Source organism: Sander lucioperca, chromosome 22 (assembly GCF_008315115.2).
Source record: "Sander lucioperca isolate FBNREF2018 chromosome 22, SLUC_FBN_1.2, whole genome shotgun sequence".
Classification (NCBI taxonomy): Eukaryota; Metazoa; Chordata; class Actinopteri; order Perciformes; family Percidae; genus Sander; species Sander lucioperca.
Window position 1 is genome coordinate 5508250 of NC_050194.1, and position 27690 is coordinate 5535939.

Sequence of the window (27690 nt, forward strand, 5' to 3'; positions counted from 1 at the left end):
CGGTTAATCTTCTTATATAAGAGCTTTTAATCCTCCTGCTGCTGCTGACATCACGTGTTAATCCACAGATGATGACCACATCTCTCTCTGTCTGTTATTCTGAATAACGTTTGGTTGCTCGGAGGCACAAAAGACACAAAAAGACAGCGCTGTGCTACGCTTCACCCAGGAATGTGACGAAGAACATGTACTTAAAGGGTAACTTAGTTTTTTAAAAGTGGCTGATAGGCAAGTGTCTGACAACATTATGAAAGGATCCCTACAGAGATAGATTTTAGTTAAAGAGTAAGATCCTTTTAGTTTAACAGGAAACAGCCCCGAACTCACCATCACCAAACCCACCAGACTCCATGTAAATAATCAGGACTTTTAGCGTGTATAGAGCCAGCATATTTCCACCAGACTCCATGTAAATAATCACTACTTTTGTCATCGTAAAACACACTTCATTCAAAGTGGACAGAAACTAAATAAAACTATCAAAAGCCGTCTTGGTTCATCTTTCCACTGTTCCAACAATCACCACTCTGGTTTGGTTGAAATAAATCCTTAATTCACCCATTTACATGTGGAGATATGCTGGCTCTATACACGCTTACAGTCCTGATTATTTAAATGGAGTCTGGTGGAAATATGCTGGCTCTATACACGCTAAAAGTCCTGATTATTTACATGGAGTCTGGTGGAAATATGCTGGCTCTATACACGCTAAAAGTCCTGATTATTTACATGGAGTCTGGTGGAGATATGCTGGCTCTATACATGCTAAAATTCCTGATTATTTACATGGAGTCTGGTGAGCTTTGTGACGATGCATTTTCCATCTGATCCAAGAGGCTTTTTAAAGGTTTTATTTAGCTTCAGAAGGAGAATTCCAACATATGAAGGAAAACTTCATCCTTCAGTTTATCACAAACATTTAACATCACTAGACAGGAAGGGGAGGGAAACTGTCATCTGGGAAGTCTCTCTTCCTCTCTCTCTCTCTCTCTTCCTCTCTCTCTCTCTCTCTCTCTCTCTCTCTCTCTCTCTCTCTCTCTCCCCTCTCTCTCTCTCTCTCTCTCTCTCTCCCCCCTCACTCTCTCTCTCTCTCTCTCTCTCTCTTCCTCTCTCTCTCTCTCTCTCTCTCTCTCTCCCCCCTCACTCTCTCTCTCTCTCTCTCTCTTCGTCTCTCTCTCTCTCTCTCTCTCTCCCCCCTCACTCACTCTCTCTCTCTCTCTCTCTCTCTCTCTCTTCCTCTCTCTCTCTCTCTCTCTCTCTCTCTCTCTCTCTCTCCCCCCCTCTCTCTCTCTCTCTCTCTGTGTCTCTCTGTCTCTCTGATGTCACAGAGAGAGCATCAGTCAGTCAGTCAGCTTCACAGCAGAACATTCAACAGTTCTCACTTGTTGCTGACGTCTCCCTGGGATTTAATCGTCTCCTTTCTCTTCTTTTCAACATGACGGAGCCTCCGAACAGTCCCAGTCTGCAGCTGTGTGACAGGAAAGGTCAGTGTGTGTGTGTGTGTGTGTGTGTGTGATTTAATGCAGATTAATGATTATCTTCTGGACACTGTTTGGTGACTATAAACGGTTGACAGATTCTCAGTCGTCTGGGTCTCCAGCCCTGAATGTTTCCTCCAAAGCCTCCGAATCTTTGATGGCTTCAAATAACTCTCTCTGAGCGGAAAATCCACGGAGCAAAAACGCTTCTGTTACTGCAGAAATACTGCCATCAAAAGCTTAAAAAAATTTGAAAAAAGCATCAAAAGCGGCAACAATGTCAACAAAAACTCTTGTCAAAGAAGATGTCAACAGAAAGCATTTAAAATGTCAAACTTTTTTTCTTTTTTTAAAGCATCGCAAGCGGAAAAACGGAGACACGGCTAAAAAGTGGAAAGCAGACTGGAGAGTGTTTGCTTCACTGTGAGTCAGATTATAGATTTAATCTGCAACATGTTTCCTCCCGTCCGTCCGTCCGTCTGTCCGTTATCTGACTCTGATCCACACTGTGAGTTTATAATAGTACAGAAAAAATATCATCAGAAGCATAAAAAATAAGTACATAATTACTGAGATATTCATTAAACAACTATTGCAGCAGTTTACACTTAAAGGTCAAACATTAACAGTGAGTGCGGCTTGTTTTCACGATTCCAGTGAAGTCTTTAGGGCCCTATTTTAACGATCTAAGGTCACGGCGTGAAGCGCCTGGTGCAGGTGTGTTTAGGGCGTGTTCAAATCCACTTTTGCTAGTTTGACGGCGGTAAAAAGGGTCTGTGCGCCGGGTGCATGGTTCTAAAGGATTGTACTTAGTGTCTTCATTAATCAGAGGTGTGTTTTGGGCGTAACATGCAATCAACCAATCAGAGATCATCTCCCATTCCCTTTAAAAGCCAGGCGAGTTTGGACCTTGGAGCATTGCTGTTATGATGGAGGATTAGCACCGTAATATTTTTATTTGTAATCTTCTGCATGTGTGTGTGTGTGTGTGTGTGTGTGTGTGCTGCTGTGCGTCCCTGTGTGTGTAACAAGCATAGTGTGCGTGCTGTGCACGAGCCTAGGAGCATTTTACTAATGCTCTGTTAAAATAACAATGAAATGCTGCGTTATTGACTTTAGACCAGGTTTTTGTTGGTCAATGGAGCCATCACTTCCCGCTGCGTCAAGATAGCAATACTCCCAGAATGCACCTGAACACACCTCCCTGTAAGACCACCACGCCCAGAATGCACCTGAACACACCTCCCTGTAAGACCACCACGCCCAGAATGCACCTGAACACACCTCCCTGTAAGACCAGCACACCCATGGGCCACAGATGGGCGCAGATGCATTTGCTATTTAAACGACGTGGGCGTTGGACGGTCTTAAACTAGCAAAGACACTTGCGTTGGGCTTTGAGCCGCACTGCACCGGGTGCAAGGTATCCTTAAGATATACCTTAATATCATCTGTGTCCAGACAAATCTCAGTAAAAGTATCAGATGTTATATATTGCAAGTTATTTTGCGTTTCTTTATTTTGTAGCCTCTGACTGATCAATCAGGAAACATTTTATCATCACAATCACAGCCTGAAACATTTAAAGTGATACACGTCCAAACTTTAAAATATCTAAGATGTAACACCTTTTAGATATTATTACACACAAAGTTTTCCTTCTTCTTTCTCTCAGATGTTTCTGTCCTGGTGTAAATAATAATCTTTCAGGTGAGTCACAGCCGAGGACACGTGAAGTCTTGTTTTCTGAGGATTAAAACGCAGTCTGTCTTTGGATGGTTACCGTAGTTACCGTCCCAACGCTTGGCCTCCTCCATTCAGCTGCAGGATGGAGGGAAGAGAAGGAGGTCAGCTGGAGCTCTGCTGGGTTCTGGAGGGTGAAGTTTGGGGGAAAAGTTTAATTGTTCCTCCCCTCTAACACACACACACACACACACACACACACACACACACACACACACTCTCCCCTCTAACAGTCCCAGTCTGCAGCTGTGTGAAAGGGAAGGTCTGTGTGTGTGTGTGTGTGTGTCTGTGTGAGAGAGTGCTTGAGAGAGTGTGTGTGTGAGAGTGTGTGTGAGTGTGTGTAAGTGTGTGAGTGTGTAGGTGTGTGTGTGAGTGTGTGTGTTCCCCTCCCTCATTAAGAGCGTCTCTTTAAATGAAAAGCCCTTTTAGTTTAGTGTAGTTTTAGATGTTTGAATCTGTTTCCTGTTCACGCTGAGAGATTAGCAGAGGAGTTACAGTTTGAACCGTCAACAGGATCCTTGTTCAGAGTCTCTGAAGCCTTTTGTCCTCTGAACTCTGGAGAAACGAGGGAGGGAGGAGAGAAATACAGAGACACGAGTTACACCAGTACGGAATAATAAAGGAATTGTGATGGGTAGCGGGAGATAGAGGACCCAAATGCAGGGAGAGGCAGGCAGGCAGAAGATGGTCTGAACTTCAGGATTTAATATAACAAAAAACGACAGTACAGAGACTGGAAAAACTCAGAAAGTCACACAGGGAGAAATCAAAAAAGCAACGGCAACAGGCGATAACATGCATAAGCTGACGGGCAAAACACAGGCAGGAACAAACACAAAACGATCCAACAAGAGACAAGGGAAACACAAGGCAGTCCTTCCAGAAAAATGCAGAGTTTTTTTGTGATTGTTGCGGGCAAAAATCCTTGATTATGCGGCACGTTTTCTTAAAAAATGCGATGGAATATGCGCGATACTTAGGCAATTTTATGCGATGAAATTGCGGGAACTTGCAAAAATTGCGGGAACTTGCAAAAACTGTGGTTTCATCATGGCTTCATCGCGGGGTTTGCAGCCTTTTGATGATGTTCACCTCGTGCAATTACGTCACTTCATAACGTCACTTCATAACGTTCCCATGGCAACAGGGGAAAATGAGGCTGCTCTTGTGTGAAGTAAACGCATCATTTTTCAACTTTCTGCTAAGATATATGTGACTTTTTTGCAACGAAAATGCGGGGATTATGAAATCATGCAAGCCCCGCATATTTTGCGTGGAAATTGGCAATTTATGTGGCGAAAGTGCGGCGTATTTGAAAAAATTTGCCCCCCGCATAGATATGCGGACTTTGGCTGATTATGCATTGAATTATGCGATCACATAATCACGTTTTTCTGGAGGGACTGACAAGGGCTAAATCCACTGGGTAATGAGGTAACGAGGGGCAGGTGACACAGCAGGTGAAACACATTAGGAGAGACAGGGTAATCAACAAAGGCGGGAAAACACAGAAAGTAAAACTGGACATGACAAGACAGAAAACCAGACTATCAAAATAAAACAGGAAACAGAAATACACAATACACAGAACACAGTCAAAACAGGGTAAACAGAAATCTACACAATGAACTGGGAGATAACTAAACAGCAATATACAGAATAAATAAACAAAAACAGGTAACATACAGAAATAATAATACAGGCAACAGAAAAGTCCAAAACCATGACAGGAATCTTTCATTGTTCACATCCTCCTGAAACGTGTTACGGTTTAAAGCTTCCCCATCGAGCTGCAGGAGAGTTTGATGACAGCTGCTAAATGCATCGTCACAAAGCTAAAAGCAGTTTGAAAGAAGTCGTAATATTTCAAGAAAAAAATCATAATATTTCAGATAAAAAGTGGGAAACACTGATCGACATTATTCACAATTTTCTGACATTTTAGAGACCAAACAATCTGTTCATCCAGAAAATAATCCACTGGGAAATTATCATTAGTTGCAGCGTACCCAATATATTTCAGTTATTTATCTGTAACCCCGCGCCTGATCTGAATGTTAACGGACTCTCTTCTGTGATTATTAACGTGTGTTAACGGACTCTCTTGTCTGATTATTAACGTGTGTTAACGGACTCTCTTGTCTGATTATTAACGTGTGTTAACGGACTCTCTTCTGTGATTATTAACGTGTGTTAACGGACTATCTTCTGTGATTATTAATGTGTGTTAACGGACTATCTTCTGTGATTACGGACTCTCTTCTGTGATTATTAATGTGAGTTAACGGACTATGTTCTGTGATTATTAATGTGTGTTAACGGACTATCTTCTGTGATTATTAATGTGTGTTAATGGACTCTCTTCTGTGATTATTAATGTGTGTTAACGGACTATCTTCTGTGATTATTAATGTGTGTTAACGGACTATCTTCTGTGATTATTAATGTGTGTTAACGGACTATCTTCTGTGATTACGGACTCTCTTCTGTGATTATTAATGTGAGTTAACGGACTATGTTCTGTGATTATTAATGTGTGTTAACGGACTATCTTCTGTGATTATTAATGTGTGTTAATGGACTCTCTTCTGTGATTATTAATGTGTGTTAACGGACTATCTTCTGTGATTATTAATGTGTGTTAACGGACTATCTTCTGTGATTACGGACTCTCTTCTGTGATTATTAATGTGAGTTAACGGACTATGTTCTGTGATTATTAATGTGTGTTAATGGACTCTCTTCTGTGATTATTAATGTGTGTTAACGGACTATCTTCTGTGATTATTAATGTGTGTTAACGGACTATCTTCTGTGATTATTAATGTGTGTTAATGGACTCTCTTCTGTGATTATTAATGTGTGTTAACGGACTCTCTTCTGTGATTATTAATGTGAGTTAACGGACTCTCTTGTCTGATTATTAACGCCTGTTAACGGACTCTCTTCTGTGATTATTAATGTGTGTTAACGGACTCTCGTCTGATTATTAACGCCTGTTAACGGACTCTCTTGCAGCGACAGAGTCTGCAGACAGCGGCATTGGCGACGTGGACGACCTTCCGGTTCCTCAGCAGATCCGGATCAGCAACATTACTTGCGATTCATTTAAGATCAGCTGGGACATCCCGGACAGCAGAGGCCGCGAGAGGATCACGCACTACTTCATCGACCTCAACAAGAAGGAGAACGAGAAGGAGAACAAGTTTAAACACAAGGTTGGTGCAAACAACGTCGGCGCTTCTTTTCACGCTAGATGTTTCTGAGATCAAAGACTCTTCACAGCCGGGGGAATTCACCGGGGCAGCAGTGCTTCCAAATGTCTCTGTTTTAGGGGCTCTGAAACACTGCAGTTTTGTGGACACCAGGTGTAAACGTAGCAAAATATGTTAGTTTTTAAGCCAAAACACTGCAGTGTGGATGTAGGCCTAGAGGTTTGAAACATTACATGTCATTTAGCTGATGCTTTTATCCAAAGCGACTTACAATTGCTAAATATCAGAGCCACTGGAGCAACTAGGGGTTAAGTGTCTTGCTCAGGGACACATTGGTTGATGTATCGCAGTGGAAATCGAACCCAGATCTCCCACACCAAAGGCATGTTTCATATCCACTGCGCCATCACCACCCCCCTATAAACTTCATACAGGTGTTGTCAAGATGTAGAAGCATCGTGTAGCGCAAAGCATGTCTTAGTCATTGTTATTACAATATCATACAAGGACCAAAGAGATAAGATAAGATAAGATATACTTTATTGTCCCCGAAGGAAAATTTGTTTTGGACTCTGTCCGTTCCGCAGCTTTACAAAGACAACACAAAATATAGAAAATAAGCATCTCTCAACACATACTCTCATGCAACACAAAACATGCTCTCATATACATTAGACAGGTACCTACAGTATATAGTAAGCACATTAACTTCTTCTTTCAGTGGCAGTTTTAATTGAACAACCCTGTCGGCTGCATTCTCCGCAATAAGTGTATCACAGCCCTTGCACAATGAGATATTGCACAACTAACATATTGCACAACCCCAATAGCCTACATATTGCAGAAATTACACATTTCCACATAACCTATGCAGTACACAATGACATATTGATCAATCCAACAGTCCATGAATTGCACCACTAACATATTGCATTACCCCAATAAAGTACTTATTGCATAATGACGTAGTGCACAATGGTTTTGAACTATGTTTGGACTGATGCAGTTCAGGTTGTGTTTCAGCCACATGCTAAACAAGCACAGGTTCAGAAACTGTATGAATTTACGTTTCAAATGAAGCCTCATTGATGGATTTTGGCTGTGTAGATTTTCTCTTGTAAGCTTTTCCTTTAGGGTATGTCAAACAGGCGGAAATTAACAACAAAGAGGGGTAGATTTCAACATGGAGGAAGCTATATAAATTTGACTTAAAGTTGTCTCTAAATCCCCTTCAAAGGAATCTTCATCCTGTAGAGTCCTTTGCTAACCAGCTGCTGACTTTGTTCCCCAAACTTGTTGTCTGAAAGAATATTTTCTTGTGTTCAGTTCAGTTTGCTTGTGATGACAATTAAAAACTGTCCTTCTCCTCCTGCGGCGTCTTTGTCTGTTAGGAAATCCCGACGAAGCTGGTGGCGAAGGCGGTTCCCCTGCCGATGACGGTGAGGGGTCATTGGTTCCTGAGTCCTCGCACAGAGTACACCGTGTCTGTCCAGACAGCCGCCAAACAGCCGGACGGGGACTACGCCGTGTCTCCGTGGAGTGAGATCATTGAGTTCTGCACCGCAGGTCGCTGTCCATGAACTCATCACGTCTTTACTACACTAGATCACTGTATTGTCACTGATTTTAGAGTAAAGGTTGGAGCTGGGGAGGTTGGAGCTGGGGAGGATGAAGCGGTCAATCCATTGTTGTTTATGGTTTCATGGAGCTGTGCTAAGCTAAACGCTAAATAGGGAAAGTGGCAGATTTTCAACCCTTTGAAGCGAGTCATGCAGCGGAGATTTGTGACAGGTAAACATGGACCTCCGGATACTGGCGCCATTCATCTGCATGTACGGCAGAACAGGAAATCTGCAAACTTTCCCTTAAAGTTAGCAGCCAACGCTAGCGGTAGCAAGTTAGCTTGGTTTGCAGAACGCTGAAAAAGACATTTCTAGGTGACCAAAATGTTTTAGTTAACGTTGCTAAAGTGAACCACACAGAGAGAGGATCAAAGGTTAAGATGAAAACCTGGACAACATACAAAAACTAGATGAGGTGTATTTTAATGTCCACAGTGTTAGCATGGTTAGCATTGCTAAGCCTCTGTGCTGATTTGTCCTAAAACACCCCCTACTTTATCGTCTGTTTTAAAATAAATGGGGACATCATTTACAAAACGAACATAATGCTGTGTTAAAGAAGACTTGAAACTAGTGATTGTTATAATTAACTTTTAAATCAAACCATCCTGTCTGAGTGAATAAGTGAATGTGTGTAATGTTCTGTCTGCAGATTACTCAGCCGTCCATCTGAACCAGCTGCTGCAGAAAGCCGAGGCGATCGCCGGCAGGATGCTGCCGTTCACCGTCTTCTACAGAAACCAACAGAAGGAGTACTTCCAACAGGCCAGGTGTGTGTGAGTGTCCTGTAATGTCTAGGGTTGGGTACTGTAGAGGGAATTTGTCTGAAATAAGGCCCTAAGGCCTGTCAAATCTGACTTCAATTTATTTATTGCCACGCCTTCTTACATCGGACTTAAGTTTACCAGAACACAAGGATCAATCTGAGACGAAGAGTTCAGTTAAGCAAAGTTTACAAAGTCCAGCATAAGAGTTACAACACAGCTGTGGGTTCACAAACAGAGACTAGTTTCCCTAGCAACAGACAAAGTCAGAGCTTGGTCCACCAAGTTGTCCTCCGAAATGAGAGCTCCGTCTATTCTATCCCTCAAGCAACACCGACGGGAAACCCTTGACAAACTCAAGCTGTTAAAGTGAAATACCCTTATGTCATAAAGTGGTAGTGATGTTCTTTAACCCTGCGAGGTCTAAGGGAATTTTCTCAATTTTTACACATCTTCTTGATTTACCTTTCAAAGGTATTTGCATATAACTGATCCTCATGTGTTTCATATTAAAATGTTCAGAGCAAACCCAGCTTTATGAACAGGCACAATCTGTAAAAATCTGATTAGTATTAATCCCGCTGTGTGTTAACCCCGCTGTGTGTCAACGGCGCTGTGTGCTAACGGCGCTGTGTGCTAACGGCGCTGTGTGCTAACGGCGCTGTGTGCTACTGTGTTAGCCCCCTGTGTGTTAACGGCGCTGTGTGTCAATGGCGCTGTGTGCTAACGGCGCTGTGTGTTAACGGCGCTGTGTGCTAACGCCGCTGTGTGCTAACGCCGCTGTGTGCTAACGCCGCTGTGTGCTACTGTGTTAGCCCCCTGTGTGTTAACGGCGCTGTATGCTGTCTCCAGCCCCTCTTATCGCTCCAGAGACGCTCAGTGCCGCCGCATGCTGCCGTCGGTGAAAGACAACAGCGGCAGCCACGGTTCACCGATCAGCGGGAAACTGCAGGGCGTCTTCTTTAGCTGCAACACAGAGTTCAACACAGGAAAACCCCCCCAGGACTCCCCGTATGGACCCTACCGCTTCCAGGTAACGTTGATGTCTGGTTCCTGGTTGTACTTCGGTGTCCGAAAATAACTTTTCACTGCCAAAGTTGGCAGTTAGACGATAGATTAACATATTTCACATATTCCTTATTTCAGTTTGAATAAGCAAACAAACAATATACGTCATAAAAAGGCGACAAAAACCTTGAAAAAGGCAACAAAAACTTCACAAAAAGCAACAAAAACTTGTAATTGTAATTTATTTATTTGAAGAGGGACCGTGCAGAAAAAACATTAATAGATGTCTTGTGCCAGGTTGTTTCCGCCCGTAGGGCAGGTAGATGGTGCAATAAAATACAAAGTATTTACGGTATACAGTACAGATACATAAAGTCATAAAAAACTACAGACATTATTGTCCCCCTATCCCACGACATCTAGAGCTAAAACTAGACCTCCCCCCCATAAATACATAGTAATTTAGCACATCAATTCACTGGTGGGAGCAAGTCTGCTTTGTTAACAACCAATATTTTGCTAAGTGTGAGAGTGAGTGCAAGTTTGTGCATGAAATTAGATCTGTAGGAAGAGTATTCCACTGATTTATAGCCACAAAGGAGAATGATGTCCTCCCAAATGCAGTTTTGCATTGTGGAAGACTACATTGCCCCTTGTGGCTGATCTATGTAGTTACCCCTGTTTGTCGTTACAACTTCTTAATTGAACAGTTGACGTTGCTCCCCTTTGCTTTTGTTTCTGCACAGATCCAAGCTGACGTCCTCTTCAACCAGAACACCAATGTGTACTTTGGGGATTTCTACTGCATGTACACATCGTACCACTACGTGATCCTGGTGCTGGCGCCCGCCGGCTCGGACGGAGACGCCTTCTGCAGCGGCCGGCTGCCGGCGCTGGACAGAGCCAACAACTTCTTCCTGCGCTGCAGCGAGGAGAGCGACGGCTCGCTGTCTTTCCGCCACGCACAGGACGTCATCCTGGAGGTGATCTACACGGAGCCGGTGGATCTGTCTCTGGGGACGGTCGAAAAGATCAGCGGGCAGCAACTCCTGAGTCAGTCCACCGTCAACGCCAAGAAAGACCCCAGCTGCAAAATCTGCAACATCAGCGTAGGACGGTAGCCGCTTGTTTTGGTGCTTTCTCTCATTCTTTTTGATGCTTTTTCAAAGCTTTTTAACATTTTTTTTTTGTCCCTTTTTTATGTTTTTTCGCGGCTTTTCCGAGCCTTTTTTGTCGTTTTTTTGTGTCGCTTTTTCCCATCGATTTTGGAAGCTTTTCTGATGCTTTTTTGGCGCTTTTCGTCGCTTTTTTCGACACTTTTTTGCATATTTTACGTTGTTCTTTTCTCACGCTTTCAGCGTTTTTTTTCGGTCTTTTTTTGTAGTTTTTTTTGTTGCTTTCTTTTCAAAACTTTTTGGAGCTTTTTCGATGCTTTTTTGACGCTTTTTCATTGCTTTTTTTGACACTTTTTTTTGCGCTTTTCAGACACTTCTTGGTCTTATTTTACGTCGCTTTTTTCCAATGCTTTTTTGGCATATTTTACGTTGTTCTTTTCACACGCTTTTGGCTTTTTTTTTTGGGATGTTTTTGCCGCTTTTCCGTTGCTTCTAGAAGTGATCAGCTAGCAGCAACTCCTGAGTCAGCTCAACGCCGAGAAAGACCCCAGCTGCAAGATCTGCTGCATCAGCGTAGCACATTGCTAACTGGACAGACAGCTAACCTGCTAATGAATGACAAGCTACTGACTCAGCTCTCGTTGAGGAACAGGTGGCTTAATAGGGCTGGGTTTTTGGGTAAATACCACAGAGCTTTCTGCAATAATCCAAACATCTGTTGGCTTTAAGTGGGTCCATCTGAAGCCCGGTTCAGACCAAAGATTCACAATGATGAGACAAATAGTTTGAGAACGTTTCAGCGGTCTGAACTGCCCCGTCTCAGCTGATAGGGTTTGTTATTAACCGCATTCTGCTTTTATTTTAGCTAGTATGTGACACATTATTTACCTGACAACTGTTTAAATGTTTCTGTACTTGGGAGGTAAAGTCACCACACACTGTGTAACACTTTAAAAAGACAAAAGACTCTTGTGTGTGTGTGTGTGTGTGTGTGTGTGAGAGAGAGACTGTAACGCTTTAAAAAGACAAAGGACTCTCGCAGACCGAAATATGAAGTTTATAGATATTTCACCTTTTTAAGGTTTCTGTCTTTTGTTTTGTTTTGGTTGCAGAATGAGCTGAAGATTTGGGAGGTTTTGATTCAGTCTGCAGTTAGAAACAAGTCGGTTAAGATAATAAAGTAATTTGGGTAAAAATATTTTACACACACACACACACACATAGACACACACACAGAGACATACACAGACACACACACACACACACACACACACACACATACACACACACACACGCAATTTTATGTTTTTTAAAATGTTACAAGAATGAAGTCAAAATAGTTTCTGGAATCAGGAATCATCTGAGTAATAATGGTAGTATTCGATTATTGGATTTCAAGAATAAAGTTGAAATCATTTTATTTACATTTTATTTGCTTCTAGTCTTGTTTTTATTATAGCGAAAACTTTTGTTCAGTTTTTGATGATATAACAAATTACAGTCAGAGGTTTTTACCAAAAAAACACTTTGCATTTATTTTTTACAAAAATGCTTTATGACTTTCTAGTAGCAGGTGAAGAAAGGGAATTCTGGCGAAACAGACACAGGCCCGAAGGCCGAGATACCTGACTATAATTACTATAATTCCTGCATATTTGTTGATAGGACTCAATATAGATATATAGGCTTAACCTTCTGTGCATCAAGAGGTCACCCGGAGTACTTTTAACCACCTCCTCAATTGACTGCACACAGCTCTTTTGCAACGAGCAAATACACACAATTTCTTAATGAAATATTCCTACGTTAGCTAGCTCGGTTAAAGCTTTCAAAACTCATTTAGTTGTAGTCTTGCAATGTGTGACCCTGAAAAATCTCCAGTCTGTACATATGTCTTTAACGTTGAGATGATTGTCTTCAGATGGGAGATGATGTCAGACTTTAGTCTGTCCAAAGTCTGCTAGTGGACGGTAGACTGAAGGCAGAAAAAGTGGGTTTTTTTCAACGTTTTTGACACTTTGACGTCTTTATCAGTATTTGCCGCTTTTTAGACGTTTTTTTCTATGTTTTATTCTTTTTCCAATGCTTTTTGGGCATATTTTATGTTGTTCTTTTGTCACGCTTTCAGCGTTTTTTTTTGTTGATGTTTTTGACACTTTGACGTTTGACGTCTTTGTCAAAATTTGTCGCTTTTTAGACATTTTTTTCTATTTGCTTCTTTTTTTTGGCGCTTTTTTCAACATTTGATTCTTATTTTTTCCGTCTTTTGTTGTTTTTTGTAAACATATTTGACGTCAAACATGTTTGATGTTATCCTAAGTTTGAAGTCTTGGTAGTAAAATCTTCTAGTCAGACTGACAAACTCAGAGAAACACACACACACACACACACACACACACACACACACACACACACACACACACACACACACAGACATTAATGACATGTTGTCTTTAGATGTGCGACAGCGTCCGTTCTTGTGGTTCATTTCATACTTTTATAACTTAACTTGAAGTAAATGCTCAAAAAGAAAAAAACTAATTTATTTGCTCATTTCAAATATTCTATTCAGAGGATGATATCTCAAATATCTGATAAGGTAAATTCAGTGAACTGACCGTTTAATCTTTGGTTCATCCGGTCCGAGAAGCTGCTCATCAGATGGCTGAAGATGAGATAAAAAAAAGGCAGAAACAGGAAAGAGAACATTTTAAGAGCAGAGAAACAGACGATAAGTTGCACAGACGAGAAGAGACAGACGGTCGACATACAAGAAGAGACGGACGGTCGACATACGAGAAGAGACAGACGGTCTACCTGGACATGGATCCTCTGCTGATGATGTTGCTGTTGCTATGGAGATCAGGTAGGACTCTGCTTTAATTATCAATCTGTGAAAGATGCAAAACATCAGTGTTTAAATACTGAATTAAAGTCACAGTGCAGCATTCAAAACCTCAGAATCAGAATACCAAATTAAAAATCAGTCACTGACAGATCAAGTCAAAAACAGGAACACTACTTTCATCTCGTATATAAGAAGCGAAATATAAAACTAAGATCAATATACTGAGGTAAACAAAGTGCGGTAGATCATTTTTAATTAATAAAAAAAAACTGTTAAACTGTTTCTTCACTGAGCGACAGAAAGGTTAACATTATAGTAAATATATGGAGCTAAATAAAGTGCAGTTCCTGGTAAAATAAAGTCAGACACACATACACACACACGCAGACACACAGAGAAACACACACACACACACACACACACACATAGAAACGCACATACATACACACACACACACACACACACACACATAGACACACACACACACACACACACACACACACACACACATAGAAACACACATACACACACACACAGACACACACACACACACACACACACACATAGAAACACACATACACACACACATAGACACACACACACACACACACACACACACACATAGAAACACACACACACCCACACAGAGACACACACACACACACACACACACACACACACACACACACACACATACACTCTCTCAGATAGCACCGTGGTTTAGTGATATCATCACACAGGATTTCTGGGTTTTGAAGTTGGCTGCTGTGTTGCAATAACTGTTTAAGAACTGGTCTGTAGGTGAACTCTGTTTGAACTTATTAAAGAACAGATAAAAAGCACGATGCAAGTGCCTTTGCTATTTTAAGAACGACCAGCGGCCACGTGGTTTAAACAGCAAATGCACCTACGCCCATCTTTGGCCCATGGGCGTGCTGGTCTTACAGGGAGGTGTGTTCAGGTGAATTCTGGGCGTATTGCTATCTTGAGGCAGCGCCATTGACCAACAAAAACCTGGTCTAAAGTCAATAACGCAGCATTTCATTGATATTTTAACAGCGTATTAGTAAAATGCTCCTAGACTTATGCCACAGCGCGCATACACTATGCTTGTTACACACACAGGGACGCACGCAGCAGCACACACACATGCAGAAGATTACAAATAAAAATATTACGGTGCTAATCCTCCATCATAATAGCAATGCTCCAAGGTCCAAACACGCCTGGCTTTTAAAGGGAATGGGAGATGATCTCTGATTGGTTTATTGCATGTTACGCCCAAAACACACCTCTGATTAATGAAGACACTAAGTACAACCCTTTAGAACCATGCACCCGGCACACAGACCCTTTTTTTCCCCTCAGCCTTTGCTTTCTTTGCCGGTGCAACCAAAACGTAATCGCCAGAGGCCAGCCTCCGTTTCACCACCTCAGCATCAATTTTCGCACTAAACGAAACTCATCACCTGACCGCTCATTTAGCGCGCAACCCGAAGCCCTAGCCCAGCCCGAGCCCATATAAAATCATAGAAATTAAGACGAACCCGTGGGGCAAAGATCTTCAGCTCTATCCTCTTCCCGTCATGCCAAAGTGGGTGTGAAACGCTACGTCAGAGGTCAAACGTGACACGTCAATGAGGCGATGGAGCAGGTTTAACCTTCAGGCAGGGGTAAAAGTGGACTGTAATGATGCCAGAACGTTCCAGGCACCTTCGATTACTAAAATGTAATAGGCAGTTTCATACATGAGTGTTTCCTGTTTGTTTAAAATAAGGGCAAATATTCATTCCAGTGTTTCCCTAGTCTATATCCATGAAATTCCACTTACAGGATTGCTTTTGTGGGTTCACAAAACAGATACTAAGTTTCCCTAGCAACAGACATGAAGTCAGAGCTGGTCCACCAAGTTGTCCTCCGAATTATGAGCTCTGATCTGTTCTCTCCCTCAAGCTTTTATCCTATCCTCACAAGGGGCGTGTCTTCTAGTTCTTTAGGCAGAAACTGTTATCTTAGACAGACACATGCCAAGGTTGGGGCCTCTATGTCTGTTACACATTAGCATGTTAGTATTGATATTATGATCATGTTAGTATGTTAACACCACTGTGCCTGAATACAGCCTCACAGAGCTGTAAGCATGGCTGTAAGTCTTACTTCTCCATTTGGATTTTGCTTATTGTATTATATTATATATTGTATTATGTACTGCTTATTCAGGTGCTCAGTGTAAAACCACAACCAAGGCCGACATTGTACTGTTGGTGGACGACTCCGGGAGCATCTCATCTTCCACCTTTAAGACCATCCAGGAGTTTCTCGCTGAAATGGTCAGCAACTTTGACATTGGCCCAGACAGAGTCCAGATTGGTAATATTTGTATTACTTCTACTATTTATACTACCGCTCTTAGTACTTTGTTCTTCATTTTTTTCTTTAATTTATTTTCAAACAAAAAATAACAATTAAATAAAATATAAAAACACAATAAACAAGATATGTAAAGTATTACAAACAGTACGATCAATCCGAATGTCCAAAAAGGAGCGGGATGAAGCCAAAACGTATTATTTTTGACACCCTTCATTCAACTCTAAATAGTTCCTGTATATTTTATATGTACCATATATATACATACATACATACACAGATGTCACTACACAGTACATATTCATAGCAAGATGACAAATATACATTCATTGTAAACACCTACCAAACTTTCTGTTTTTATTTTGAGCTTTTTTAAAGGTCCAGTGTGTAACGTGTTTAGTTGTTTATTATCAAAATCTGTTTTGCCAGTTTACAACATTTTTCATGAATATTTACCACCACCATCAATTCCAAGTATTCCTTTGGCTTGAAATTTTACGTTTGCACTCGCATGAACTGGAGTAGACGCTCCATAATCATGTGCAATCTTGAAATACGTTAGTCGGTAAGGGACATACAGGACATACTGCTCCGCCTTTGTGTGTGTGTGTGTGTGTGTAAAGACATACAGGACATACTGCTCCGCCTTTGTGTGTGTGTTTGTGTGTGTGTGTGTGTGTGTGTCTGTGTGTGTAAGGGACATACAGGACATATTGCTCCGCCTTTCGCGTTTTCGCTGTCACATGATAAACTCACAGGTGCTGCTAATGCTGCTAATGGGTATCGTAGCTTCCCGGCCCCAGCAACTTTGAATGATTTACATGGAGTGGGACAAAAAAATCTACCGGGAAATTTCATAGACCACCGGCCCTCGGGGGGCAGGGGAGAGATGAATGTTCGGAAATAAGAGGCTGCTACGGCCCGCTGTACAGGTTAGTTTAACCAGTGGGCAGCGGTGGCCGGAGCGGGCAGCGGTGGCCGGAGCGGGCAGCGGCGGATGGAGCGGGCAGTTTCGCCGGCCGGAGCGGGCAGTTTCGCCGGCCAGAGCGGGCTGCGGTGCCGGCTGGAGCGGGCGATCTGACCGGCCGGAGTGGGCTCAAAACACTCCCGGCAACCGGAAAAATTCCCTACTCTCCCGATTGCCACTCCGCCACATGCACGTATTCAAAATCCAAGTTTCAGGATCTTCGCCCAGAAAAAGAAAAAGGATATTGAAAAAAGCAAAAGACTGGCTTTTTGAAGCGTGAAGGCTACCATAGCTATAGAACTGCGTGGTGTGAGAGAGTTGATTGCAATATACGATCTCAACGCTAGATGGGAGAAATTCCTACACATTGGACCTTTAAAGTTTAGCTTAACGTTTAGATTATATCCACCCTACCTTTACTTAAACATTCTTTGTTAATTTCCCAGTAGATTATTTCTTGATTTAAATATGATTTGTTTGTTCTTAAATTCAACCAGATCAATATACATGTTATTAGTATTATTATAAGTGTAATAAGTATCTCAAATCTTGACACCATAATGTGAAATATTCAATCACAGGTTTAGATTACATTAGATTCAACTTTATTGTCATTGTGCAGAGTACAAATACAAAGACAACATAATGCCTTTTGCGTCCAACCAGAAGTGCAAAAAAAGCAGAAAAGTGCAATGTGATATACAAGTATAGACAGGAAAAGAAATATAGTGCAGTGTAGACAGTAGTATACAGTTGGTGTACAGACCATTTGGTGGTTTAGAGTAATATGAATTAAATATAAATATACTGAACAAAATTATCAATGCAACACTTTTGTTTTTGCCCCCATTTTTTATGAGCTGAACTCAAAGATCTAAGACTTTTTCTATGTACACAAAAGGCTTATTTCTCTCAAATATTGTTCACAAATCTGTCTAAATCTGTTCATTTTTAATCATTTTGTTAATGAGCACTTCTCCTTTGCCGAGATAATCCATCCACCTCACAGGTGTGGCTTATCAAGATGCTGATTAGACAGCATGATTATTGCACAGGTGTGCCTTATGCTAGCCACAATAAAAGGCCACTCTAAAATTTGCAGTTTTACTGTATTGGGGGGGGGGTCCGAAAATCAGTCCAGAGCATCCCAAACATGCTCAATGGGTGACCTGTCTAGTGAGTATGCTGGCCATGCAAGAACTGGGATGTTTTCATCTTCCAAGAATTGTGTACAGATCCTTGCAACATGGGGCCGTGCATTATCATGCTGCAACATGAGGTGATGGTCGTGGATAAATGGCACAACAATGGGCCTCAGGATCTCGTCACGGTATCTCTGCATTCAAAATGCCATCAATAAAATGCACCTGTGTTCTTGTCCATAACATACGCCTGCTGATACCATAACCCCACCGCCACCATCGGCCACTCCATCCACAACGTTGACATCAGCAAACCTCTCACCCACATGAAGCCATACACGCTGTCTGCCATCTGCCCTGTACAGTGTAAACCGGGATTCATCCGTGAAGAGAAAACCTCTCCAAAGTGCCAGACGCCATCGAATGTGAGCATTTGCCCACTCAAGTCGGTTACGACGACGAACTGCAGTCAGGTTGAGACCCAGATGAGGACGACAAGCATGCAGATGAGCTTCCCTGAGACGGTTTCTTACAGTTTGTGCAGAAATTCTTTGGTTATACAAACCGATTGTTGCAGCAGCTGTCCGGGTGGCTGATCTCAGACGATCTTGGAGGTGAAGATGCTGGATATTGAGGTCCTGGGCTGGTGTGGTTACACGTGGTCTGGGGTTGTGAGGCCAGTTAGATGTACTGCCAAATTCTCTGAAACGCCTTTGGAGACGGCTTATGGTAGAGAAATGAACATTCGATTCACAGGCAACAGCTCTGGTGGACATTCCTGCAGTCAGCATGCCAACTGCACACTCCCTCAAAACTTACGACATCAGTGGCATTGTGCTGTGTGATAAAACTGCACATTTTAGTAATGTGTTGTAACTTTGTCCGACGGCCCAACCGGTAGCTTAGCTTAGCACAGATCCGGGAGGAAACAGGTTCCAACTAGCCTACTGCTCCGAATAAGTGACAAAATAACGCCAAGATGTTCCTATTTACATGTTGTGATTTGTATAGTCACAGCGTGTACAAATAACAAGGTCACATGAGACACAGCCATCTTCTAACCGTATATAAACTGGGAACTATATTCTCAGAAAGGCAAAGCATTGCTACTCTCTGCTCTGGGCTTCTCAGGTGCTGCAAGCATATCACTCCACCCAGGTAGCAGAAGTAGCACATGCAAATCACAACATGTAAATATGAACATGTTGGCATTATTTTGTCACATTTTTGTCACCGGTGGGGCCGTCGGACAGAGTTACAACACGCACGGAGATGAGGAGGGTATGTATGGACTTATCTAACTCTGGGGGTTATGGTGAATAAGCTAAAGTCCCAATAAGTCGGCGTGTTCCTTTAATTTCAACCCAAGCAAAGATTTTAACCTAAGCTAAAGTAAAAGTAAAGCAGCAAAAATACTATTATTCATGTTTTATTCATTAAATAGTATTGCTTTCATTATAAATTTAAACAAAGGGATGGGTCAAAGTTTAACCCATTGCTGTGTACTTTCTGCAGGTCTGGTTCAGTACAATGACTACCCAAGGACCGAGTGGCACCTGAACACCTACAAGACCAAAAGTTCCCTGCTGGAGGCCATAGCCAATCTGGAACACGTAGGAGGAGGCACCGACACAGGTGATTTAATGTACCAAGACCTTGTTGAAGAGGGGGTCTTGCAACGCACATCTTGCAACGGGATCACACCAGCCGTGACACCAAATTGGATTAGGGCGTTAAGTGGGGGCCCCTTCACTACTTCATACCCCCTTACATCTGGCGGCCTTGCTCGGACCCATCTTCAGGCTCAGACTTTATTTTGATAACTACACACCTGGGAAGTTTCGTGCTGCAAGCAAGAACAATTGGCAAGAAAGTTGTTAGCCCCGTAATGGGAGTCAAATACATTAACTTTGTGAATATTGGTCCATCAGTCGAGGAAAACTGAAAATGTTACTTATCTGTACTTTGTACAAAAATTAAACTTGGATATGATAATCATTTTTTGATCCTGAGAGGAGAAATTCAGGTGTTGCAGCAGAAATAAATACAGATAAATACAGAATATATATAAAAATGTATGTAAAATAAGAATAAGAATAGAAATCAAAATACAAAGTATACAAAAGCAAGTAAAATCAAAGTAATAAGGCATTGTTTTGTTTTGTTATACAGGACGTGCTCTGGACTACATCCTTGATGAGAACTTTAAACCCAATGTGGGAATGCGAGCAGACTCCAAAAACATTGCTGTCTTGATCACTGATGGAAAGTCCAGTGATGATACACTCCTACCCTCAATGAAACTGAAGCGAGCTGGCATTGAGATCTACGCTATTGGTGATTGTCTTTCAGTTTGAATAGCATGAAAGCAACACACCCTCAGAAAAGTTTTGTAAAGTTGGGATATGCTCTGAAACTACAATACTTTACCACAAAAGATATCATCATGTATGTTTTTTTTGAATGTTTTAAACAAAACCTCTGGCCATATCTTACACATTGTACCTTTTTTAAAGACAAACTACAGCCATTTTCAAAATGCATACATGGTATTCCTATGGTTTAAGACAATCCAAAATGATTATTTAACACAAACAACTCCCTCTCAAATTCAGAAACTAAAGTGCTAAAACTCAAATCTGTGATGCCATTAGTTAAACATGTGGAAGTGCTCCATTGTTAATGCATTCGGAAAGATGTTATAGATGATACTGAGAGCACACAGGGGAATGTTCTGAGTATATGGGAACATTTTCTACAATAGAATTAAGAAAACAAGATTTAGTCTCCCATTCATTGTATTTCGAGCAGCTCCAGACTTTATATTTGATGATGATAAAAAGGAGAGTTCTCTGCGCTTCTTTATATTTGATGACTTTGAGACTTAATTTTGGGCTTTGAAAGAGAGTAACTCATATTCATACATGTGGATAGAACTTTCCTGGGCAATGAAAATAACATATTGGATTTAGGTGGTGTCCCCCCTTAACAGGACATTTTTCTCTCAGGTGTGGATAATGCCAACATAGGGCAGCTGGGGTCCATTGTCTCCTATCCAGAAGAAACTCACATATACTATGTTCGTGACTCCTCAAACCTCTGGGACATTTTGAAGAACTTCACCATCAACATCTGTAACAGCATAAATAGCTTAGGTAGGGGGACAGTCCATCATCGTTAAACAATGATGCATGTTCGCACCATAATGCTTTATTATGATTTATGATTTCCATAATGATGGTTAAAGGTTTGTGTCAGGGTATGAATGTGGTGTCTCTCTGTCTCTCTCCAGACTCTGTCAGGCTGGTGAATGGGACCAGTCTGTGCTCAGGCAGACTGGAGGTAAAGACTAACCAGTCTACCCAGCGCTGGTCCTCAGTGTGTGAAGATGACTTTGACCAGCAGGATGCAGAGGTGGTCTGTAGGGAGCTTGGCTGTGGGGCTCCTTCAGTCCTCCAGGGGGTGCTCTATGGAGAAGTGGAGGCTTCAATGAGGACCAAAGAGTTCCAGTGTGGAGGCAACGAGTCGGCTCTCCTGGACTGTAGAAGCTCAGGCTCAGATAGAAACGTCACTTGCTCACCTGGAAAAGCTGTTAGACTCACCTGCTCAGGTAGAAGAGGAGCTGCAGCTTTGATTTGGACCATTTCTGTTGTAGTGAAACTCAATTTATCCTTTAGCTGATGACTCTTCTTTCTGTTCAGAACCTGTCAGGCTGGTGGGAGGATCCAGTCGCTGTACTGGAACACTGGAGGTGAAACGAGGAGACTGGAGACCAGTGGATGTCTCTGATTGGACCCTGAAGGAAGCAGTGGTAGTCTGTGAAGAGCTGGACTGTGGCTCTGCTCTTTCAGCAGGAATGAGAAATGAGTCCCTCCAATCTGCATGGGAGATCAGTCCTAACTGTATTCACTCTGGGTATACCCTGAGAGAGTGTGTAACATCAGGTTCCTCTTCCTCCATCATGAAGATCACCTGCTTAGGTAAGACCATCACTGAGATCTGATCTTTCCAGTTTCTTCATGTAAATTTAATCTGACATGTTTTCAGTAAAAGAACTCCTTATTTGGCAAGAAATGCTGAGACACAGAGGTCTGCTCAGCAACATGACATGGAAATATTTGTATCTAAATCATTGTTAAGAACTTGCACACTGTACTATTGTTGAAGCTGCTTCTGTATCAGAATTCCTCAATACAGTGTGTTGCCTCACATTGTCTGAATGTAGAATATGTACAGTGTTGATATTTGGAATCCAGGATCTAATCTGAACCAGGCTCAGGACATTAGGGAGTGACCATAATATCCCAACCAAACCACATTATATACACAGTCTGATGTAGGAATGTACTACGTTCGCGTCGGCAGGACAAACTGCCATGTGGCCATTCCCCTGGAGGGCAACTTGCCACGAGTAGGATATCCTGTATTATAGGCATCTTCTATGTGTGGGACCGAGGCTCTTGCTGCTGTTTGGCAATTCCCCCGAGCTACAATGGCAATATACTAGCTAATGAAATGGCACCTGATATTGAAGGGAATTTGTCCGAAATAAGGCCCTAAGGCCTGTCAAATCTGCCTCCAATTTATTAATTCCTGAGCCTTCTTTCATTGGACTTAAGTTTACCAGAACACAATGATCAATCTGAGACGAGGAGTTCAGTTAAGCAAAGTTTACTGAGCACACACACGTCAGGGTCGGGGCCACTGTGTGGTGCAACTTCCTCTTCTATTCTCTTAACTGTCTTTCCAGTTTTTCTGCTTATTTGTCTGGTACACAATGCACCCTTATGCCATAAAAGGCTTAAACTATAGTTAAAGGCTTAAGCTTAACCTCCTACTGTATGTGTCAGAGACATTTCCTTGAACCAGTTCCTCAATGACTGCACACAGCTCTTTTATGAGCACAAAATACAACTTTAACTGCTAATATTCTACAATATGCAACAAATAATAAAATACCCTGCTCACTTGGAAAAACTGTTGGACTCACCTGCTCAGGTAGAAAGGGAGTTACAGCTTTAATTTAGTTCATTTCTGTTCAACTGTTATCATTTGCTGACGACTCACTTGATTCTGTTCAGAGCCTGTCAGGTTGGTTGGAGGATCCAGCCACTGTGCAGGAACACTGGAGGTGAAACGAGGAGACTGGAGACCAGTGGATGTCTCTGATTGGACCCTGAAGGAAGCAGCGGTGGTCTGTGGAGCGCTGGACTGTGGCTCTGCTGTTTCAACAGGAATAAGAAATGAGTCCTTATCCAAATCTGCATGGAAGATCAGTCCTAACTGTATTCAGTCTGGATCTGCCCTGAGAGAGTGTGCAACATCAGTTTCCTCCTCCTCCATCATGGAGATCACCTGCTTAGGTTAGACCATCAAGAACATCATCTATGACAGTGAACCCTCCAGTTATTTCGTATAAATTGACTCTGACATGTCCTCAGTTAAAGTCTCCTTATTTGGTAGGAAATGCCGAGACTGAGGTCTGCTCAGCAACCTGACGGATGTGGATATGTTTGTATCTAAATCAATGTTGTTGATCATCAGAACTTGCAGACTGTACTAATGCTAAAGCTGCTGCTGTATCAGACTTCCTGATTGATAAAACTTTGAAATAATTCATGTAAATCTGTCTGGTATCTAATGAGATATATAAGTAGTATCTACTGTCACAAATACAGTTTAAATTCTCTCTCTCTCTCTCTCTCTCTCTCTCTCTCTCTCTCTCTCTCTCTCTCTCTCTCTCTCCAGACTCTGTCAGGCTGGTGAATGGGACCAGTCTGTGCTCAGGCAGAATGGAGGTGAAGACTAACCAGTCTACCCAGCGCTGGTCCTCAGTGTGTGAAGATGACTTTGACCAGCAGGATGCAGAGGTAGTCTGTAGGGAGCTTGGCTGTGGTGCTCCTTCAGTCCTCCAGGGGGCGCTCAATAGAGAAGAGGAAGCTCCAATGAGGACCAAAGAGTTCCAGTGTGGAGGCAACGAGTCTGCTCTTCTGCACTGTAAAAGCTCAGATAGAAACAACTGCTCATCTGGAAAAGCTGTTGAACTCACCTGCTCAGGTAGAAGAGGAGCTGCAGCTTTTATTTGGTTCATTTATGTTCTAATGAAACTCCCTTTATCTGTTTGCTGATGACTCTCTTGTTTCTGTTAGATCCCGTCAGGTTGGTGGGAGGATGGAGTCGCTGTACTGGAACACTGGAGGTGAAACAGGGAGACTGGAAACCAGTAGATGGCTCTGACCAGACCCCGAAGGAATCAGCATCGGTTTACTGTAGAAAGCTGAGCTGTAGCTCTGCTCTTTCAGCAGGAAGGAGAGATGACTCCTCCAACAGATCTGCATGGAAGATCAACTCCGACTGTGTTCAGTCTGGATCTGCTCTGAGGGAGTGTGTAACACCATTGTCTTCATCTTCCTCCGTCCTGGAGCTCACCTGTTTACGTAAGTCTAGTCTATGTCAACATCAGGTTTTTCTTCCTCCATTGTGGCGCTCACCTGTTCACGTAAGTCCATCTTTGACATCATATATGACATTGATCTTCCAGTGTCTTCCTTTCTTCTGGTGTGAGCTGTAAGGTTATCCAGGACAATGGTGTCCTGAAGGGTGGAGAAGTAGGATTGTTCCTGTTGTGGTTCAATGTGAAGATATTGATTGGGAACACTACCAAACAGGGACATTCAGGAGAATGTCGATAGTTGACTTTAGTTAACCTTATGTGTGATTTTTCGGGGGGATTCAAAGTCACTGAAGTTTATGGTTAATGGGAGCTGTTGAGCTGAGTGATCTAATGTTGTGAATGTGTTTCATCAGATCCAGCAGCTGTTATCATCAGACTGGTCGTCCTGCCGCTGGCTCTGCTGTTCATCACCATTGTCATCTATTTCATCATGAAGGTAAAGTACTAACCCGTTCTCACTTACAAGTCATCAAATACTGACGCTTGGTCAGTGAATCTCAACGTCAGATACCGGCACCCTTTAGGCCTCCTGCACACTGGCTGCGTGGCGTGAGCGTGGCGTTTCTGTTGCGTTTCAGTTGCGTGGCGTTTTCTATGTCTTTGCACACCAGAAACGTGTCTGATGCGGTGCTGCTGCTGCTAGCCTTGTCTGTACACATGTATGTTTCCCATAAACATAAACATAAATATATACTGATCTGATTACAGCAAAGACAACGTCGGCAGTATTGACGGCAAAATAAGCTCCAGAATATTTTGTTCTGTATTGACAGGTGCAATATTTGAAAATCGATAATTATTTATTATGATTTTTTTTAAATTACATTTATATCAAAACCTAGAGACTTTCAAACATCAACATGTCATTTATTAAATGTATTCGTGTCAAAATGACATATAAACATCTTTTCGTATTCTATGTTGCCTGGAAACGCTTCCAACACGCTTGCGTGTCGTGTGAAAAATAGGCGTCGGTCCTATTTCTAGCTAGAAATAGCTCTAAAAAATAGAAATAGCTCTAACCTGTTCACATGGGAGCCGAAATAAAAATGGACACGCCACACAGCTGACACGCTCACGCCCTTAGTGTCTGCTTGGGACGCATCGGGCTGAGCAGCATCTAGACTGCGACGCTGTAAGATAAAAATAAAACTCGTAAGAAGGCAGGTTAGAGTTTTGGATGACGCCACTATAAACCTAAATATAGGTCGTAATTGCTGCTTGAACTAACAACTTATGTATGCTTGTAAGGAGGCATGTGAAGTCAAACAAACAAACAGAGGACTCTTCACACCGGGGTCCATCTCCTGCTTGAAAAGAAAAGGAGTTTTTTAACATTACGGAACAAATGGATCTACATCACGTGGGAACATCAGGAAGTGAAGTAACGTCTGATTTGAACCCAAACCACCAGCTTTTTCTAAACTTAACTAAGTAGTTTTTGTGCCTAAACCTAACCAAACTGCGACCGTTTCACAATGTTACATTCTCTGGTTTAGATATGAGGACGGAAAACGCTCCTGTGGGTCGTGGTTTGGAAAAATGGCTGATTACATCAAAGAACAAAAAAGGACGAGTTTGAGAAGGAGTAGGCAGAAGCATAATGCTTTTATTATTACAGAAGAAACAAACAGATACTTACAGTGTATACTGAATACAAAAAAGTCATACAACAACATACATACAGATGGATAGATGGATAGATGGATAGATGGATAGATAGATAGATAGATAGATAGATAGATAGATAGCACTTTATTGTCCGTAGACACGGAAATTTGTCTTGCATTACAAGCTGCAAAAATTACAACACAACAACTTAAAGACAAAAAGCTAAAAACTTATAGGCATCAAAAAATAAAAAAAACCATAAATAGATACATAATTAATATGAGGGGGGCCCTGCCCTGCAAGAGTGGTCTTAAATAGCCATAAATATATAGATGAAACTGGGTGGGGGGAACTATCCTTTCTTTGCCCTCCTGTGTTGATTCAGCAGAGATATTGACAGAGGAACAAATGAGTATTTATATTTGTTATTTCTGCAGTCTGGGACCCTATAGCGCCTCCTGGAGGGCAGGAGTTGGTACTCCCCATGCAACACATGGGAAGAGTCCAGGGAGATTTTGTCAGCCAGTCTGACGGTGTGCAATTTGTGTTGAATGTTGTGAGAATGTGTTGATTAGGAAATTGGCTGAAATGAAGCTCTCAGCTTGTGTTGTTGAACTTAAGAAAATGAGTGATGCAGTAACTCATATATGTGTGCTGTCATGTCTCTCCAGGCCACCAGGGGGAAGAAATTGGACCCACAGGAGAACATCGAGCTGGATTATTATAACCTCGGTGCTAGCAGAGCTGAAGGAGCGCCAGTTCAAGAGGAAGGAATCCAGGCAGCAGAGTAGGCAGCAGAGTAAGATCCCCAAAGAGCTCATCTCACATACAAATGGATTTCTCAGCTGCCACACAACTGCATATCAACTCAGTCAATGATTTTAAATTGTTTCACAGATTTTCCCTTTAAACTAATACTGATATGACAACAGGAAGAGAAACTCAAGAAGAAAATCGTCTTTGGTTTTATGTCTCCTCTCAGTCTCAAGTGATAATCCAACCAGTTTTTTGCAGCCCAGTATCAATAATGTAGAAATGTCCATATTGAACAATTCTGCACCTCCAGATTTACGTCAGGTGCCGATGCCGGAAGTAGTGTAACCGTTTTGGTAGCGAGATGGAAAGAAGGGCATGGAGGTCGAAGTGGTGGATGGACGGATGGATGTAGTGCATCAGACTTTCATACAGGAGGACTGGAGTTTAAATCCTGTCAAAGACCTACAATTAACAATTTGTCATAACCACGTTTCTCTGAACTTTTTCTCTATTCAAAAGTTTGACTGGAAAGGCAACACACAGCCATCGAGTTATTGCGGTGTAGTCGGTAACACCAGTGATGTCACAAGTTTATTA

At 42.1% G+C, this 27690-nt stretch overlaps 2 protein-coding genes across 3 annotated transcripts; both read left to right on the top strand.

Moving 5' to 3' along the window:
- Positions 1–1312: 1312 nt before the first annotated feature.
- On the top strand, positions 1313–11745 carry LOC116063131 (phytanoyl-CoA hydroxylase-interacting protein-like). 2 transcript variants are annotated; one of them, XM_035997286.1, is made up of 7 exons: positions 1313–1484; positions 6240–6439; positions 7828–8002; positions 8711–8828; positions 9675–9855; positions 10577–10907; positions 11501–11745. In XM_035997286.1, the coding sequence occupies exons 1-7, from the start codon at positions 1436–1438 to the stop codon at positions 11671–11673; spliced, it is 1227 nt and encodes a 408-aa protein (XP_035853179.1). In that variant the 5' UTR covers positions 1313–1435; the 3' UTR covers positions 11674–11745. The 2 variants fall into 2 exon arrangements, with proteins under 2 accessions (XP_035853179.1, XP_031173850.1); XM_031317990.2 differs by lacking the exon at positions 11501–11745 and having other exon boundaries at positions 1314–1484; positions 10577–11010.
- Positions 11746–20494: 8749 nt separating this feature from the next.
- LOC116063122 (scavenger receptor cysteine-rich type 1 protein M130-like) lies at positions 20495–27510 on the top strand. The gene is made up of 9 exons (XM_035997842.1): positions 20495–20609; positions 21281–21427; positions 21565–21882; positions 21974–22252; positions 23354–23635; positions 24021–24329; positions 24422–24709; positions 25080–25162; positions 27009–27510. The coding sequence occupies exons 1-9, from the start codon at positions 20495–20497 to the stop codon at positions 27126–27128; spliced, it is 1941 nt and encodes a 646-aa protein (XP_035853735.1). The 3' UTR covers positions 27129–27510.
- The last annotated feature ends 180 nt before the right edge of the window (positions 27511–27690 follow it).

Bases quoted from the DNA above. Each gene is read 5' to 3' on its own strand.
- LOC116063131 (XM_035997286.1), top strand. From the start codon at position 1,436: ATGACGGAGCCTCCGAACAGTCCCAGTCTGCAGCTGTGTGACAGGAAA. The intron at 8,829-9,674 runs GTGTGTGTGAGT...TGCTGTCTCCAG, and splicing joins GAGTACTTCCAACAGGCCAG to CCCCTCTTATCGCTCCAGAG. The intron at 9,856-10,576 runs GTAACGTTGATG...GTTTCTGCACAG, and splicing joins ATGGACCCTACCGCTTCCAG to ATCCAAGCTGACGTCCTCTT.
- LOC116063122 (XM_035997842.1), top strand. From the start codon at position 20,495: ATGCGAGCAGACTCCAAAAACATTGCTGTCTTGATCACTGATGGAAAG. The intron at 22,253-23,353 runs GTAAGACCATCA...GATTCTGTTCAG, and splicing joins CATGAAGATCACCTGCTTAG to AGCCTGTCAGGTTGGTTGGA. The intron at 24,710-25,079 runs GTAAGTCTAGTC...GTGTTTCATCAG, and splicing joins CCTGGAGCTCACCTGTTTAC to ATCCAGCAGCTGTTATCATC.